The sequence below is a fragment of the Gigantopelta aegis genome, chromosome 3 (genome assembly GCF_016097555.1).
Source record: "Gigantopelta aegis isolate Gae_Host chromosome 3, Gae_host_genome, whole genome shotgun sequence".
NCBI lineage: Eukaryota > Metazoa > Mollusca > Gastropoda > Neomphalida > Peltospiridae > Gigantopelta > Gigantopelta aegis.
Window position 1 is genome coordinate 51,528,557 of NC_054701.1, and position 20,271 is coordinate 51,548,827.

General features: G+C 35.4%; 1 protein-coding gene across 1 annotated transcript; it reads right to left on the bottom strand.

The window, feature by feature from the left end:
* Window positions 1-292: 292 nt before the first annotated feature.
* On the bottom strand, window positions 293-19,762 carry LOC121368205. Its single transcript, XM_041492839.1, has 4 exons — window positions 19,647-19,762; window positions 15,298-15,475; window positions 14,377-14,514; window positions 293-10,169 (listed from the first exon to the last, which is right to left on the bottom strand). The coding sequence occupies exons 1-4, from the start codon at window positions 19,680-19,682 to the stop codon at window positions 9,928-9,930; spliced, it is 594 nt and encodes a 197-aa protein (XP_041348773.1). The 5' UTR covers window positions 19,683-19,762; the 3' UTR covers window positions 293-9,927.
* Between the last annotated feature and the right edge of the window lie 509 nt (window positions 19,763-20,271).

Consider the following 20,271-nt stretch of genomic DNA (forward strand, 5'->3'; position numbering starts at 1 on the left):
TTCTTTCTTTCGTTCACTTGAGAGCTTTGATAAAATATTTTAATCTGAAAAAGATTACTGTTTCAAGCAAATCAGTGAAAACAGAATACAACTAATACACTTTGTAGTGAAGGGCAATGACTTCATACTGAATGGCTAAATTCAAAGCATTTGTTTAATGAAGTATGGGCTCCTACACTCCGGGTAAAGGAACCTCGGAGGACTTACAATGTTCTCTGCCATTTATATCTAGACAATATGATGACTAAAGGCTTTACGGATTTTACATGTATCGACATCACAACAATTAAACTTTTTTAATATAATTTTTTTTATTTTACAACTATAAATAGAAGTCTGTACATTCGTAATATAAATTTCTAAGTTGCACATTGTTGCAACATTTGTTTAAAAAATAGTGTTTTTTATAAATATTAACAATAGTAATATATGCCATTCTAAAGCTGCTAAGCAAAACTGCCATATGTTGATATTAAATAAAAGTTAATTCCATGCATAAAAAGCCTACAAAAAGCACATACATGTGTAATGATAAATAAGTCATATAACAAAACAACCAGAACATACATATCACATACAACTCTAAAGTCACAACCGTAAACTAGAAGACAGTCCATAAAAGTATGGTATAAAATTACATATTGATGTTCTTGATTCAAATTAAGATAACAACTTATCTAAACATCTATTTCAAGTCGCTATTAAAAATAATTTCCAAGAACATGTATGTCATTCTAAAACAAAAATTACAGGAAAATCCCAAACTTGGAGATCTTAAACGTGTTCATCGTCAGCAAGTTGCCTTCCTCAGAGTGCGGCGGTTTTTACTAATATATTTGATATCCATCTTAACTTCAGAATAGCTGTTTAATATTAATATTACAAAGCTACTGTTAAACTAAGATCTTTCTTACACATCCGTTGGTGAGGACATACTCAACACATGTACATGTGTTAACAATTTCAACACATACGACAGGCTGTTCCTAGGTGATGACCAGGGCCCCGTTCCACAAAGCGATCTTAGCGCTAAGATCACCGTAAGTGCATATGTTAGCTGTGCAGTTACGCTGATCTTAGGGCTAAGATCGCTTCGTGGAACGGGGCCCATGTCACCAATGCAACACGTCCAACAAAAAACCCAGCGCGATGGAAATGATTAGATTGTGACGTATAGTTAACGTGACAATCACGTGTCTGTGACGCGTAAGTCAGCTAGAAGTGCAATGTCTGTAAATAACTTTTAGTCCAAAAAGATGTTACAATTTGCTCAAAACCTGTTTTTTGCGGATATGTAAGAAATAGAATAATACATTCGTGTCCGTTAGATACCATTTATCTCACAACTTGTTGTTTATAAAAGTATCAAACTCGCGTTCGCTCGTTGGATACATTTTAAATGAATGGATGTTTAGATACATTTTAAAGCGACTCGCTGTGAGATAAATGGAATCTAACGGTCACTCATGTATTATTCTCTATATATCACACAGATAATTAGAGAGCCAGATTGCCCCGAGTATGGCTGGCTGAAAGAACTTGAAATTTTATAATTATCACACAACGTTTTAGAGATTTCGTTCTTTTGTTTGGTTGTTGTTTACTGCATACGTGTAGACACAGTATTACAATTAAATGACCGTCGTATCGAATGGTCTCATTGGAATATGTATAAACAATCTGTAAATTATTCGACAAGAATAAGATTCCAAAACCCCGTTATCTTCTCTTTTGTACAGTGGACAAATAAATTGTTCATACACCTAAGCGTATTACAAAATGAGATACACTGTGAAAGAGAATTTACCCAAGTATAGTTGTACAAGTCTATACTCAGGGATGTGAGTGACCAAATGTCAAAAACTCTGAAAATTGTTCGGTGGTGTCTGGGGCCGACAGGCCCCGACTAGGTTCCAGGGGCAACGCCCCGGTGGGGTGATCAAGGGGCAACGCCCCCCTGAAGGAGGAGCTATTTTTTCTATTTATATCACAAAAATTGTCATATAATGGTACTTAACAAATTTGTGAAGTGTGTTAAATCACTGTGTTAAGACCCCGCTTGGCGTATTTGATTTCCTTCTGACAAATTTTGCAATAGGCTTTTCCACTTGCCGACAGTTTCTCAAAAACGCTTTCTAACTGAACACCGTCCACCTGTTTCTCTAGCCATTCCCATCGCCAGGGATTTTTTACGTTTACGTCAAGTTTTAATTTATCTGATTTCTTCACGATATCTTTGCGCCGTGTTGCCATTGCCGCTTCACAAAATGCGGGCTAATTGTCTAACGCTATACACGGTTGGCGAAAACGAACCAATGAAATGTCGCCTAACAACAGAAAATCTCGGCAAACCTCGTTACTGTTCGGTGCGGGAAGGGAGATAAGTCGAATGACTTCCGTGTTGATTAAAAGACGGAAATACCGGTAAAAAGCTTAAAAGTCGGACAAAACCGTTAAATGTATAGTTTTATTTATTCGCGGAAAAAAAAAAAAATGCTGAATTTGGGTCATGAAAACGCGAAATTCCGCGAAAACTCCGAAATCTCACATCACTGTATACTACATCTACTGGATTTTATACTAGGCAGGCATCCACAATGTTTAAGAATCGTGTTGTGAGGCAACCGGCAAAATAAGGTGGGAAAGAAGGGTCGGGGTGGGGTACCGCTCCCATGTCTCCCTACCTTGACTATGCCTGTGGTGACATCTGTCAAAAATATCCATCTCTAAACTAAACTAAATAGAAACAAAATACTAGCACTCTTCAGCTGATATGTCAGTTCTATACATACACCTGTGTAAGTATGTTATGAGTTATAAAGCGAAATCGTCCAGTTTACCAGTGGCGTGAAGAAATACTATGTGCTCAAGAGACTGTCTTCAGTCTGCTGTCACTGCCAGGATGCTCGCTAAGAACTGAGCCTTAGTAACGACTAACATTATATATTAAATATCTCTTCTTTTTTAGAATATCAGTTTTGTACATTCGTGTTTCTGAATGTCTTAATAGTTTTAATAGCTCAAAATGTATTTGATTATACATGCATATACCGTCAAAGAGAACCACCACCAATACACTGAATACTGACACTAATATCCTAAATACGAAAAAGTATTTAATACATCATTGCAATCGTTAATAAGGCTATGTTAATCAGAAACTTGTTATTATAATAAGGACGGTGAATTCTGGACAGTGTTTTTAACTTCGAGGTTATTGTTTAGACGCTCTCAAAACTCTGTTGAGACATTTATACATTAGTCATAGTCTTCCTCAAATTTACACTGTATAATTATTATTATTATTATTATTATTATTACTACTACTATTATTATTATGTTTATTGTGCACAGTTGTTAGTTACTCAATGTAATGTTAATAAAGAAAAACTTACTGGTGTACATTTTTTATGACTTCTGGAAAATTCACTATTGTTTGTTTCTTAAAAGACTGCAGTAATTTTTAGTAACAATAACAAATTCATGCAATGAAATGTTCATAGACTTCATCAAACAAAATATTTTAACAGAGATATTAAGTTATTAATGATGACTACAACAAAGTACCGAGACATGATTTCCTTCAACCACAAGTATTTCAGTGAACAAACCCCTGACAATTCCATCTGGGAATCAAACAGTAATAAATTAACACTTAAAATAAATAAATTAATATATGTATATTATAAATCAAACCAGTAAGATACAATCACATTTTAGTCATAAATTTAGATTTAAAATCAGATATCTTTTTTCATTTACCTGCATATACCTGTACCTAAATGATTCCCAACAAATGACAATTAAGCCATTTTATATAATACAGGGCTCCAACTTAACATAAGGCAATTGCCATCGTTGAGATATAAATTGCCGTAGGTAAAGCTCCTCAACAATGGCAAAATGTATATACCTGGTGTACATTAACTGCCAGTATTTAACATTTGCACATTTGAAATGTCTACATACAACAAAAATCATTTTAGTTATGTTTATTTGCTGCAAATTAATGTCACTTTTTTAAAAATATTGCCATAGGCAGGCCCAAAATTGCCATCAGTAAGCCGTTTCACTTATGGCAATTCTTTTAAAAATTAGTGTGTGAGATGAACTGTTATGTTTGAGCCCTGTAATACACCAATAGTGATAGAAATAAGCATAATTTGTCACTAGGCCACCGGACAAATCTACTTGTCCATCAATATTTTTACATGTACCAAAGAAGTTGTTAAGTTTTATTCAAGAGCAAGGACAGTGTTTTTCGCTGCTCAAAATGAAATTTTAACTTGTCCACTGGACAATCTCTAGGGTACATTTTGCTTGTCCCGCAGCTTATCACTTGTCAGGACAAAAAGGGCTAGTGCTCATTTCAAACACTGATCAACTAAACAGAAAACCTACCCCTTTACCAACAAGTGAGGTATTCCTGATATGTTTAGTATCACATGCATTGTTTGTATACTATGCAGGAATATCAATGCACTGGTTGACATCTCTAATATAAAACACATTCTGAACACAAGAAGTAAATAAACATTCCTAAAGCTACTATGGAACCTCTAGCTTTAACACCCGAAGCTATAACAAGTCATCAGTTTTCAATTCATACAAAAGTACAATAGAAACATTTGGAAGAAAGACATACAAAAACATTTGGAAGAAAGACATACAATAGAAACATAATAAGAAGAATAGATATTCTATGGATGGACGCATATGGTATTAAAAATATTAATATTTCAATAGTCAGTGATATGAAAACTATTCTCTGGATCATAATCTTTGCAGTAAAGTTGGATACAGTAAAACAACATCAACATGGAACATAATGATGATAATCTGTTTAAAGAGCAGACTAAAGTTTCAGCATGTGAAAATGGACGCTAAGTTTGTCTAATCAAAATTGAAATGGGAAAATACCCTCTAAAAATAGATTCCATTACTTATCAAAGGTATGTGCATTTTTCGAATTATAGAGAATGCATTTGGCAGCATTACAGACACCAGGATGACCAGAAACACTCAGAGATATGGAAATAGATAATCTGAACAGTAAAACATTAGTAATGTCTGATTTCAATTATCAAAAACAGATCTAATAGTGAAATATATGCCGTAGTGTTTAAAAATAACTGAATACTCTTTAACTGCTAATATTTTTAATCGACAGTTGCTAGAACTAGCAAGTTGTTCAAACTCAATCAATTTAACATACCTTTTTTTTTTTTTAACATACCAATACCTCAAAATATTGGACATGCCACACAATTTCTCAGGTTAAAACTAGGATTATACTCAGTCTGATTAGTGCATTTGACAACCTACAGCAGTACTTAAAGGAATGCTTAAACAAGGCTTTTGGACTGATATGCATATTCAACATATATAATGCACATTCTTGCTTAATATCAACAAGTATAATCTTATATTTAATTAATAAAACAGTTAAATGTCAGGGCTATTATATATAACGGGCACAGATATTTGGTACCATCCCACTGACTATGCCCTCTGGGGAGCCGGTGGTTATGTAATACTTGATATGTCATACATGATACGTCACGTCAGGAATTAGTCTTAGAACTGAAGATACAAACACCTGATTTTTGCGGATGTATTGGAGTGTTCTGTAATAATATCCATCCCAGTAAACCAGCAATATGTATATATTATTTTTCAATACAAAATAAACCACCATTGTCAAAGTGTTGATATAACTGTGTTATGTTTTGTCCATACATTAACCCACCGACTAAAATGATAATCATAGTGTTTTCTTAGTTAACTGGTCTTTTCTTTCCATGGCCTGTACCTGTGGTTGCTGTTGGCAGATGTGTATTTGTATGGTATCCAGTCAAGGTAATTACTTAGTCCTGTCTAGACACAAAAACATATGTGCCTGTTTTATTAAGATCATAGGGTATTGTGGGATAACCTGCCAACCCTAAAATGACAATGGACATTATCAGCCGTCCTGCTTTATTACTGTAAATAATTATGTAAAACCCTTGATTAAGTAGACTTTCCCATCTAAAATCAAAATACTGACCAATTACGTAGTCCTAAAGAAAAGAAAATTATCACTTGGGTATCTTGATGGTCGTTTTTGCTCCAACATACCACATAAAAATCATCATCACTGGATATATTTGGCCATGTAGATGCATTAGATAAGTTTGTGGTTAAAATGATATACCCAAAACGTCCACTCCGTTATTGTGTACAAAAGCACATGTTATCGTTATGTAATTGCAAAACTCCCTAAAATAATAAGTGGTTGCCTTTAAACTGCAAAATATAAGTAAACCACTGATAAATAGATAAGTTTCTTAAATTTCAATTGAAAATATTAATATAAAACTACCGTACACTACATACAACTTTAAGTTGCATCTTTTATTTTTCATTTTCTTGTCTTTACCTTTATATAATTATATATAATAGTGGTCACATTTTTACTATTTTATTAATTAAATACAGCAATGAACTTGTTAATATTAAGCAATAATGTGCATTAAATATCATTGCATATGCATACCAGTTCAAAATGTCTCTGCCTGATTTGTTTTGAAGTAAGATCTCTGATATGCACACAATGTGAAAAGAAAATCAGTTCAGTGAAAGCACAATTTCACTGGTTGGATATGTACTATGGAATGTTGATGCAAACGTACATGCTAAATTCTGAATACAAATGTATAAAACTATTCAAAACATTAATAACTTTTGTCAAAATGTTTTGACTTAAAAATTTAACAGAAATATTAATAATACGCATATATACACACATATTATATTGTTATTGATATGTGTATTCAAACTCAACAACTATAACAAGATTTTAACTAGAAAAGAACTCATTTTGCACTATAACAATCTACATTGTGTAAACTTTTATAAAACCCACAACCAATAGTAAAATCTTCTACAGACATGCATGTACATATGTAAATGTATATAACACATTATACATACATACATACATAAAGACACTGATTCATTTGAATACTATACATCATATCAGTAATTTTTCCTGGGGGTAAAATGGTTAAAAATCAACACCCTCAAATTTTATAAAGTATAGATACATAGTCTTAAATTGCAAGATTTGTTGGGGGCTTTATTATTAAACGTGTTCACAAAATATGGTTTCTCCAAACTGAGATTCAGTGAGAAGAATGTAATTAATCATTACACTACAGTAACTGTGGTAATGGTTAAGATTTATACAGCAGTTGGAATGGACTTATCAGAGGAAAATAAGACAGTCTAAAAATCACTGCCTGTAAGTTAAAATGGAATTTATAAGATTTTCTCCAAGCATTTGGTACCGTAGAACTAGTTATTGAAAACTACCAGTCTGCTATATATGAGGCCTTTATAACCTTCTTAATACCCATGGATACAAAATTTCATGTTTCTATCTACATTATTTGCTGGGATAATGGGACTTGAAATACAGGATAAAAATTATGGTGGCAATTTGTTTTAGCTAAATTTAACATCTACCATGATTCGCAAAATGACAATTTCTCAAAAACTACTTGGAATACAGAGCCAAAATTTTAGATTTATTCACGTAGATGACAGAAATATTTCATACAAATTTCAGGTGAATCTGAAACCAAAGTGTGCAGGCCATTTGTTGATTTGAAATGGACTGACCATTTATGAATAACCATAATATATGATGCCCATAAGTATGTGATGTGTGCCTATACTATTTCCTAAAACAAACATATGTTCTATAACAAAAGATGACAAATGTAGATGCAAACATACACTGCACACAATGGAATGAAACAGAATGTTAAAATTATTAAAAGCAAATGCTATATATTAAAAACAACAGTTGATCCTGAACTGATCAGTTTAAGATAATAAAACACAACTAATTAATGTTACAGATCATTGTTTCATACACATTCTTTGGTCTGTTTGATCTGCTAGACCATAGCAATAGCTCGGAGAAGTTTGGCAACCAAAATCCTACTCTGGCTATGTGATTCACAAAACCGATAGTCCGGCATGGTACTAGATATTTTTTCACCTATCAAATATATATGTATATATAGCTCAACAGTCACAATGGATACTTGAATCAGTTGATGGTGCTGTAAATAACATACTAATTTATGTACTTTGATGATACAGGAAACCAATATCAGGATATAAAATTTTTAATAATACCCATCCCTAATTATTTATGATCTCACATGGCAACAACACATACATCTATGTGTTATCAACTGAAAGGCATATGATTGGCTGCTCTAGGTGATGACCCAGTTGCCAAAGCCATACCATCCAATGAAAAAACATGATAAAAATTGACTGCTCTGTGATGTGTATTTAAAAATAAAATAAAATAAATAAATATAGCTTGTTCTGAATGTGCACATAAAACCCTATGACATGACAATAAATATAAAGGTGCAATAAGACAGATTTGAAAAGTTTTTATTGTACAGTTCGCTGTGTTATTGGAGAGCCTGTTTCGGTGTATGCAACGACTGCGCAACAGTACATACATCTGGCAATTTCAGATTTCCGATATAGTTAAAATTTGCATGGAGAAAGTAAATATGTGTCTGTCATATTTAAAGGGATGACATTTCGGCAAGTCTATCTCAGGTCCATATGAACAATATCTGGAGTGTGTGTGTGTGGGGGGGGGGCACAGTTTTTAAATTTTGTTTCATTAAATGGAGGTGCATGGGGAAACAATGTGGGACAGCACCCCCTCGCACCCGGACACCCCAGTTCCTAAGGTCTTGTATCTACATTTGTATATTGTGTGTGATTTTTTTAATAGACAAACTTGCAAAAGTGTCGTGTTTTTTATAGACAGGCTTGCTGAATGAGGTCACATTCACACATATGTCCTAAAAATGAGATTAAATCAAGCAAAAAAAAAATTCAAGATTGAACTTAACCCACTGATAACACTGGGTTAACTCAGGAGGGGACAATTCAAAGTAAACGTCATTTTAATTTCTTTGGGTTTTTATGTTGTCAGCTGTACTATTCTCTGGTTATTGAAGGTACATGATTGTAATAACTTAAATTATTTATAAACATTTTTATAAATAAGAACAACAAGCAAACATAAAATGTTTTGATAAAACACTGAACAGGTTTTTTTTTTTAAAGTTCTTAATGTAATCGAATCCACTAAATGTTTTAGTTACTGAAACGGGTGACATTGCTAATATTTATGGCTGCTGCAACAGTTCTTAATGCTCACGAGGTATACTTTTCTACATAACAGTCAATTTAATGCTCATTTGCATAACCACCACCTCTTTATAAACATTGATATTCTTTAGAACCAAGTTGCGTATGCCCATTGAAACTGATCTCCTATGCCAAGTATAATACTTTAAAAAAAAAAAAATGGGGCTACTCAAAAATTGTATTGGCCAGTCAAAGTGTTGACGTGACTTGCCCGAATGGCAAGTAGAAGCAAACCCCAAGAGAACACCCTGAGATTGCAAGAAGAAAACCACTTGTGCCACACACACGTACATGTAGGCTACTATTTAATTAGTCAACCGTTATATTAATATTCCACAGACAGGATAACACATATCAGACAAATTGAGGTCTGATACAGTTTTACGTGATGTAATGCACCAAAACATCATTTCAACACTGTAGGCAGGAGCTGCTGACTGGTAGTTAGGTGTAAGAACTGTTGACACTGTAGGCAGGAGCTGTTGACTGGTTAGTTAGGTGCAAGAACTGTTGACACTGTAGGCAGGAGCTGTTGACTGATAGTTAGGTGTAAGAACTGTTGACACTGTAGGCAGGAGCTGTTGACTGGTAGTTAGGTGTAAGAACTGTTGACACTGTAGGCAGGAGCTGTTGACTGGTAGTTAGGTGTAAGAACTGTTGACACTGTAGGCAGGAGCTGTTGACTGGTAGTTAGGTGTAAGAACTGTTGACATTGTAGGCAGGAGCAGCTGAAGAGTAGGTGTCGAGATCCTGCTCCTCCTGCTTGAGGAAGAAGAAGACGGCTGATGCCACCATGAAGAACATGCCACCAAGTCCCACTCCGTATGTCCAGTCCACGTCCCAGCGGAGAATCAACTTACCGTTCTCTAGTGACTGGATGTCTTCAGAAAACTTTACAGGGTAGATTATGGAGCAAATCAGAAGACCAACAGCTGAAATTATGTAACAAAAGTTATCAGCAGCCAGACGTTACATCAAAATTGGTTTTTAATAACACTCCAGAACCAAGTTGTTAAATCTTATGTGATCAATGAGGTTTTGGGGTTTTTTTTAAGATGACTATTTTGAGTTATTTTCAAAGTTTATGTAACTTTTATTTTGACAATCTTTATATTTTAATAGTGTTGATTTATTTATTATTAATATTATAGTAATACTGTATCATATATTAAATGATTCATTAATTTATCTTAAAATGTTTAATAAAAATCAGTTAGTTTTCACTTTATTTGTGATCTTTTATTTTAATGAAATGATGTGTTTAAGGATAACCGCTTCAGTGGATCACATATACACATCTCTTTACAGATGTACTTTAAAAAAAAAACTTCCATCACAATGCTATGGTAACATAAGTTGACAATGTTCGGCATTTGACTGATGTCACACAGGGCATAAAATTTGGCACGAACGATTTTGTCATTCGTCTGTCGGTTATGCAAAACCAATATCAACATAAACGACGGATCATTCGTGCAAAAGCTGTAATCGTTTGTCAGAAAATCTTTTTGAAAAATATCACTCTTTTTCAAAGGAAATAAGCCTACACTGCTGAGGTGAGAATGATACAATGTATCCGATTGAAATCAGCATCCCAGTCAATACAAAGTCAGCATGGCGTTGATACAAAGTCAGCATGGCGTTGATACACAGTCAGCATGGCGTTGATACAAAGTCAGCGCTGTCTTTAGAAGTATCGAAACAGTTTAGTAACACACATGTAGCTGCACGTTTCCTTTGATCATTTTGCTATGTGCACAAAATCAAATGCTGTTCAGAAATGAAAGGGACTGTCCTGAATTTCTGCCATAGTAAGAATTTCTCCTCCCCCCCCCCCCCCCAAAACAAAATAAACATAGATATCCTACTTTTTCTTTATTATTTAAACAATATCACATGCAAAACACAACACACATAAAAACATTCGGGATTTCCTATGACTTACATGTAATTATTTCAAATTTCCAATGGCAGTTGGAAGAAAAATATATTGCAGTGCATAAAATTTGGCAAGCACAATTTTGTTGTTCGTCTAGGTTGTGCAAACCTAATATCAACATAAGCAAAAGCTGTAATCACTTGTCAGAAAATCCAAACAAACATGTGTTGGCTAATATTATATTATATTACTATTATAATAATATTATGTGCTTGATGGTAACCTTTTAAACAGCTTTTTCTCCATCGTTCAACGTGTCCTGCTATTTCCTTCACGACCACCATCTACTTTCGTTATAAAATGCTACCTGCATTAGCAGGCCACCGACATATTTACAATTTACAGAAATTTGCTGAAATTCTTAAAGTCCTGACGTCACGATATTCGGTGTTTGAAGCAAGTCACAGAACATAAATTTATTAGTAGTTTTTTAGAATATTATATTATATACTGATGCAATTTAATGACACTGATGAGAACAAAATATGTTTAAAAACAATTATAGACGAATGACATGAAAATCTCTTTCACTGCTGTTCTAAGCCAATCGGAGTAAGTCAGTTTCTTTAGGACTGAATCGGGTCTATCAATAGCAAACGTGATGGCATTCTAGCGACTGTACCTAGTATCAGACAAAATGACCTCTAATATTAATTTTGTGACTGTCAAGGCATGCCAATACATAGCCTAATCTGGCTCGCGAGAAGGTACTTGTGCAGCTACCGTTAGAAGAAGAAGTTTATTTTATTTACCGACGCCACTGGAGCACATTGATTTTTAATCTTATCATCGGCTATTGGACGTCAAACATATGGTCATTCTGACACTGTTTTTAGAGGAAACCCGCTGTTGCCACATAGGCTACTCTTTTTTACGATAGACAGAAAGGGATCTTTTATTTGCACTTCCCACAGGCAGGATAGCACAAACCATGGCCTTTGTTGAACCAGTTATGGATCACTGGTCGGTGCAAGTGGTTTACACCTACCCATTGAGCCTTGCGGAGCACTCACTCAGGGTTTGGAGTCGGTATCTGGATTAAAAATCCCATTCCTCGGCTGGGATTCGAACCCAGTACACCCAGTACCTACCAACCTGTAGACCAATGGCCTAACCACGACGCCACCGAGGCAGGTAGCTACCGTTAGATTGATTTAGTTTAAAATCCATTTTGCCTGTCACAAAAGCATGTACTATGTATTACAAAAATTGAATTATCATTACTATGAATAGCATTTTACAGAATTTCTAATTTCCAACAAATGGAAACTGATTAATACATTTTTGTTAAATTATATCAAGATTTTAAAATGTTTGACAGATATCATCTACAGATCAATATTATACTTGTTTAAGCCTAAATTGAAATTGGTTAAATATTTAATTAATAGTCCATTTTCGTGGGTCGGTTGGGTTAGGACAAACAAACCTAATTTTTATTTGTGCCTTTTGGCTTTTAAGTTAGTCCTAGCACACAAAAAGAATATTTTCTTATTTATGACAGGAGAAAGGTATGAAAATCGCTCATCTTTGATTCTCATTTGAATATGTTTTGTTTAACGATATCACTGAACCACATTGATTAATTAATCATTTTAACAATGCCAGAAGTAACTACTGAACACTCCCCGAAGTGGTCAGACTAAGCCCACAGCTAAAAGCTGATGGGGAATGGCAGGTGTGTGGCACAGATAGCCACAAGAGACAAGCACCTGTCGCAGTTGGAGAGACAAGGACTGGGATGTGGAGGTGGACAGCGAATGAAGTTGAAAGATAGGAGTTGCTAGATCGGGAAGAAATGAGATGGAATTTAAAGGAGAGAAAGGAAAGGCAGTGAGACAGAAAAAATAAAAATAATAATTAATAATCGACTATTGGATGTCAAACATTTGGTAATTCTGACATGTAGTCATCATAGGAAACCCGCTACATTTTTGAATTAAAAGTTATTTTTAATTTTATTAATGCAGCAAGGGATATTTTATATGCACCACCTCAGACAGGATAGCACATACCACGGCCTTTGACATACCAGTCGTGGTGCACTGAAATAGAGAAACGGGCTCACCGACGGGGATTAATCCCAAACCGACTGCACATCAAGCGAGTGCTTTACCACAGGACTACATCCCGCCCCCTCGTTTGAATATCGTTGCCTATTAACCTTCGCATTTGTATCTAAACTACTGAAGAAAATCATTCATGTAAACACTAAAATCACATGAATTACATATTGGTTGTCTGAAAAATTCAAATTTTATGCCCTGTTGCAAAACTGTCCAAATTACATGGGCTGCCAGCACACGTTTAATCACCAGCTACATTAAGAAAATATAACACCCTGATTTAACAAACTTGCCTGCATTTTTAAACTGAATGAATACTGTTGTTTGTGGTCATTCTTGTGTTGTATTAAATTTCATTTCATTTTAATTTATTTTTGTACTTCTATCCAATTAAGGCTCAAGCTCGCTTCCTGGGCACACACCTCAGCTATCTGGGCTGTCTGGCTCAAGCTTGCTTCCTGGGCACACACCTCAGCTATCTGGGCTGTCTGTCCAGGACAGAGGGTTAGTTGTTAGTGGTTAGTGAGAGAGAAGAGGGTGTAGTGACCTTACGCCTACCCATTGAGTCTTTAAAACTTGCTCTGGGTGGGAGCCGGTATCAGCCTTATGTCCAATGGCTTAACCATGACACCATCGAGGCCGGTTTTGTCTTAAGAGGAGATGGGACAGAAGGGGGCCACATGCAGGTACTGGCAATTTGGTTTTCAAATGTAGCCCATGATAAGAAGGGTGCCAATAATTTGTGTTGGCTTTTTAATGTTTCATTAAAATTTTGAACTAGTTAATGTAATTTCAGCAGCTATATACCATAGAAAAGAACATTTCCCTACCCCTAGGCAAAACCTATTACTGTGCCACCTTTCCACCTAGCAATCCACTCTGCACATATAACAAATATTGTTCAGTGACCACTGGTTATAAAATGTAAGTGTTCTGCCCACAACAGTCAGGACTATTTGGACACTACAAGCATTTTAAAGTTCTCACCGGAAATGCTACTGTACCCAGCCACCACTTGTAATAAATACTCTTAGTAAAATTATGAATTTCACACTTTAGTGTGTTATTTTAACCACTCATAAAAACACTAGGCAGAACCATATGTAGATTTTATCAACAAATAACACAACTTACCTGCAAATGTGCAGAGTACTCCAGCAATCACATACCACATCCTGTTGTGTGTAAACAGGCCGAGGATACCCAGCCCGACCGCACCGATACAGGCAAACAGAGCTATCAGGGTCAGAGCAGCACAGGCAGCCATCCAGTCTGGGAATAAATTAAAATTAAAACATGTTCTTGCATCACCGATACCAAAAGACATCAAATACAAACTTGCAAAGTCTTAGCTTTATATTTTGCAATATTTGTCAACATTTTAGTTAATAGTGGTAGTATTACCAAAAGGAATATTTGTTTCAAGATTACAGTGTGAAATGAAGTCATCCAATTTACTTGCAGTTTCAGTTTTATGTATTCCAAATTAATTTTAAAAACTCTGAAATTAACAATTTTTCTGTCCTCTTTGATGTCAAGTTTTAAAAGTTTTACCATACATTTACATGTATAATGATAAAAGGCATCTACATGTATATCCAGCAAAACCACTAGGAAGAAGGTGAAATAACTTACTTTGTGAAAACTTTGTAAAACTAAGTTGCCTTGGTCACCCTACTATAAAGGAAATGCTTGCCTTGGTACCCTACTATAAAGGAAATGCTTGCCTTGGTACCCTACTATAAAGGAAATGCTTGCCTTGGTACCCTACTATAAAGGAAATGCTTGCCTTGGTACCCTAATTATTTGTATTAAACCAAAGGCAACAGTAGTCATACTCTAAAAAGAACTTTAAAATTTGACCCGTGATAGTTATATTGTTGAAGGAAGGCTTTCCCTCAAGAGGTTTGGGCAACAAGATTCAGAAGTCAGGTCCATGATAGAACCAAGACTTCAATAACTTAAGTACATCTTGTCATCTCTCTTTCATATCCTACTTCACACAAACAAATGAATTTAAGAGTCAACCTTTGAATGCTGCTGTGTGATACTTACCATTGTGTACGCAGACCGTAAGAGTTGGGTTGGTGGGTGATGAGTAGCACTGCTCCCACAGACCCCACGTGTTGTGCTCCCGGTTACCCGATCGGAAAGTGACATCCACCCAGTCAGACGCCGCCACCGAGATGATCACCAGCAGGACAGCAATACAGGTGAAAATCACGCCAATCAGCTGACAACAGATTAACAATACAGGTGAAAATCACGCCAATCAGCTGACAACAGATTAACAATACAGGTGAAAATCACGCCAATCAGCTGACAATAGATTAACAATACAGGTGAAACTGATGCCAATCAGCTGACAATAGATTAACAATACAGGTGAAAATCACAGCAATCAGCTGACAATAGATTAACAATACAGGTGAAAATCACGGCAATCAGCTGACGACAGATTAACAATACAGGTGAAAATCACGGCAATCAGATGACAACAGATTAACAATACAGGTGAAAAACACGGCAATCAGATCACAGCAGATTAACAATACAGGTGAAAAACACGGCAATCAGCTGACAACAGATTAACAATACAGGTGAAAATCAGTGGTATAGGAGCATGTAAATACTTTATTGAGGTGAAAATCATGGCAATCAACTGACAACAGATTAACAATACAGGTGAAAATCATGGCAATCAGCTGACAACAGATTAACAATACAGGTGAAAATCATGGCTATCAGCTGACAACAGATTAACAATACAGGTGAAACTGACGGCAATCAGCTGACAACAGATTAACAATACAAGTGAAAATCAAAGCAATCAGCTGACAACAGATTAACAATACAGGTGAAAATCACGGCAATCAGATGACAACAGATTAACAATACAGGTGAAAAACACGGCAATCAGATGACAACAGATTAACAATACAGGTGAAAAACACGGCAATCAGCTGACAAGAGATTAACAATACAGGTGAAAATCAGTGGTATAGGAGCATGTAAATACTTTATTGAGGTGAAAATGATGGCAATCAACTGACAACAGATTAACAATACAGGTGAAAATCATGGCAATCAGCTGACAACAGATTAACAATACAGGTGAAAATTATGGCTATCAGCTGACAACAGATTAACAATACAGGTGAAACTGACGGCAATCAGCTGACAACAGATTAACAATACAAGTGAAAATCAAAGCAATCAGCTGACAATTAACAATTTAACAATACAGGTGAAAATGGCATAAGAAGAAAAGTAAAAGTGTTTTGGAAATAACAAAGAAACACAATTTGTGCGTGCAATTCACAAATCAATTGGCTCAGAAATAAATAACTTAATTGTAGTAAATTACATAGTATGAAAAAATGCAATCCCTGTGGGACGGACTATAGAGCATACTTACATGTACATGTAGTGTTGAAAACTGTCAAATTTCAAATTTTTAAACACTGTGTGTTGAGAATATGTGTACTTAGCTAAGCAGCCCTCAAAATAAGTAGCAACCAACAGATCAGCTTTCATATCAGTTATGTCTTGTAGTTACATAACCCATACGTGTACTTCGTTCACGATCAAGATTTTTTTAAAAATTAATTGCACAAGTTTCATGATTTCTGACGATTTGAAGGAAGGAAATGTTTTATTTAATGATGCACTCAACACATTTTATTTACTGTTATATTGCGTCGGACATATGATTAAGGACCACACAGATATTGAGAAAGTAAACTCGCTGTTGCCACTTCAAGGTACTCTTTTCGATTAGCAGTAAGGGATCTTTTATATGCACCATCCCACAAACAGGATAGTACATACCATGGCCTTTGTTACACCAGTTGTGGAGCACTGGCTGGAACGAGAAATAGCCCAATGGGTCTACCGACAGGGTTGGTGATTTGGTGCTTATTTTAACACACAATACCTAAACAAAATAACATGTTTTTAATTATGTTTATTTTTTTTTACAATGCTAAAAACTGTTAATGACACAATTTTAATTGCATTAACATCTTACATGTTATGAAAATTAAACATCAAAACGCACTGAAATTTTTCATACATTTGTTTTTTAAAATGTAATTTGTCTGCCATGTTTGAACTTTGTCATTTAAAATATTTTGTTTGAAGATTGCTTTCAAGCTCTTCTGAACATATATGCCACAAACAGATCATTCAGTGCAAACAGTTTGGTGTTGTTAACGTAATGCTCCTTTCAAGCTCTTCTGAACATATATGCCACAAACAGATCATTCAGTGCAAACAGTTTGGTGTTGTTAACGTAATGCTCCTTTCAAGTTAATTAAAAAAGTAAAGTTTGTTTTATTTAACGACGCCACTAGAGCACATCCATTTTTTTATCTTATCATTGGCTATTGGACATCAAACATATGGTCATTCTGACACTGTTTTTTGGAGGAAACCTGCTGTCACCACATAGGCTACTCTTTTACAACAGGCAGCAAGGGATCTTTTATTTGCGCTTCCCACAGGCAGGATAGCACAAACCATGGCCTTTGTTGAACCAGTTTATGGATCACTGTTCAGTGCAAGTGGTTTACACCTACCCATTGAGCCTTGCGGAGCCCTTACTCAGGGTTTGAAGTCGGTATCTGGATTTAAAATCCCATGCCTCGACTGGGATCCGAACCCAGTAACTACCAGCCTGTAGACCGATGGCCTAACCATGATGCCACCAAGGCCAGTTTCAAGTTAATTAACGCATTGGCATAGCAGGATTTAAAAAAAAATATATGTATATATATATATATATATATATATATATTGGAAAACCACCACATTTAGGGAGAGGCCAGCTTGTCTATCAGTTGTATTATGGGGATATAGGCACATGTAAATAAACGGTAGTGAATCAAACAGAACTTGAAGTGTGACTGAATGACATACTCACAGATGTTTAGTATGGTCCATCTATCTGGCGTTTAATACAATCCGTTTAATCAGCAATCTATTTTGCCTGAAGTTTATTTAAAATTTTGGACTATTTTTCATTTATTGTATAGTTTTAGTTCATTTTCCTGGCTAAAATTCCCCTTTTTGATGGGTCTTAATATGAAGTACATGCGGTATGCATGTATGTTGTACATGTGCAGTGTACAGGGGAGTTAAAGTTGACCAGCTGATCCAACATGGCTATTTTCTCACTCACTTCAAATGTTCAAGTCTGACTTAACTATAGGCTCACAAGATTCAGACCTTGAAATTCGGATCATCTTGCAACAAGTCTTGTACAAATAACATAATATATACCCAATAATGTTTAAAAAATGCTGTTGCCAAACAAATTTGCTGCACTATTTCTGATAGTCTAAAATTAAGGGACGTAGAAAGTGTGGTTCTTTCTAAGTCTGAATATTGTTACATGCACTATATATAGCTGGTATTCAAAACTTATGGCACCATGTTTCAACCAAAATAATGCAACAAATGGACACACAAACCAAAAATGTATAACCTACCGTACTCACTAAATCCCGATTGAAGTATACTTGTGTCATTATTAATCAAATAAATCTTCCAACAACAGCATAAAAAATGTCCCAGCATTTTAAATTTGCTAAATAAAGGGAAGCAACACACCCTGCACATTAAGAAAAGTATTGACTAAATGTGTGCCCTGCACTATATTTCTGATTGCCGATTTGAATATCCAAGCCTGTAGATTTATTCAGCTCAGAAATAAATATCTTGTAGCACAAATACTTTAGTAAGAAAACAGCATTACAGTAAATGTGTTGGTATTATTACTTTAGTAAGAAAACAGCATTATCGGCTATTGGGTGTCACAGTAAATATGTGTTGGAGCTATTATTAAAATTAATATAATTCATGATTAAGTCGAGATTGCTGCTTTAAAAGTTATCTCAGTACTGGTAACCTTTTTTCTTGTATTGATCATCTCACACATGCAGGCGTAGGAAGGTGCCAAAAAAGGGGGCACAAACACATATATGTATCAATACATGTATAAATATATTTTAAAAACATCGCTGCTCCCACAAACTGGGGGGGAGGGGCACAAGTCCTCCCCCCCCCCCCCCCCCCCCCCCCCCCGCTTTCTACGCCAGTGTTTCATTATTATCATTATGATCATGTATGGATTGCGAATTGTAATTATAACAGTCATGTTTTCTAGATAATATGTTTTCAGAACTTGGCAAGTAACAACATCATAAAACAACATTGCAAACAGAAATACAATGATTATACATACCTTTCGCCTGTGACCTAAATATTTTGACAACAAAGTGCTACTCATTGCAAAAATATGTCCATTGAATTGAATCATTTAGGGCTATGTATTTAACATTTACATTACATAGATCTATGCCAAACAACCCGTTAGTGACTTGAAGTGGTCTTCTACTTACCTTTATGGGGCGATATTTTCGTACAATTTCACCCATTTTGAACACAGTTGCACAGACCAACAAACTTTAATACAGTAAACATTTATTACATCGTCGTTCTATAATTTAGGCTTTTATTTGGGTTTTTTTTTTTTTTTACATTCGCTATTTCCGGTACAAACAAAGACTATTTTCCTAACGGATATCCATTTTTAGTACACCTCGAACACCACTTTCAAAGGGATCACGGAACGTGACCGGGCTGGGGGGGGGGGGGGTAGAGAGAGAGCGGGCTGGGGAGAGAGAGAGAGAGAGAGAGAGAGAGAGAGAGAGAGAGAGAGAGAGAGAGAGAGAGAGAGAGAGAGAGAGAGAGAGATGTCGAAATTTCCACCACCTCGGGTGTACTTTTTCTATATCCCACATGACCACATATGATGGAGTCTATTAATCTGTAGTCTATTAGTCTGTAGTTATGTTGTAATTTTCCAGTTATTATTTTCTTTAGTGGGTTTTTTTAGGGGTTTTTTTTGTTTGTTTGTTTGGATTTTTTCCTTCTTTCTTTAGAATAATGCTGAATATGGTTTTTCTTGAGCATGTTGACCGGCCTCGGTGGCATCGTGGTTAGGCCATCGGTCAACAGGCTGGT

Excerpts from the sequence above, each read along its gene's own strand:
- LOC121368205 (XM_041492839.1), bottom strand. The coding sequence starts at position 19,682 with ATGGGTGAAATTGTACGAAAATATCGCCCCATAAAG. Across the intron at positions 14,515-15,297 it reads TACGGTCTGCGTACACAATG|ACTGGATGGCTGCCTGTGCT; the intron begins GTAAGTATCACA and ends ATTTATTCCCAG. Across the intron at positions 10,170-14,376 it reads AGTACTCTGCACATTTGCAG|CTGTTGGTCTTCTGATTTGC; the intron begins GTAAGTTGTGTT and ends ACATAATTTCAG.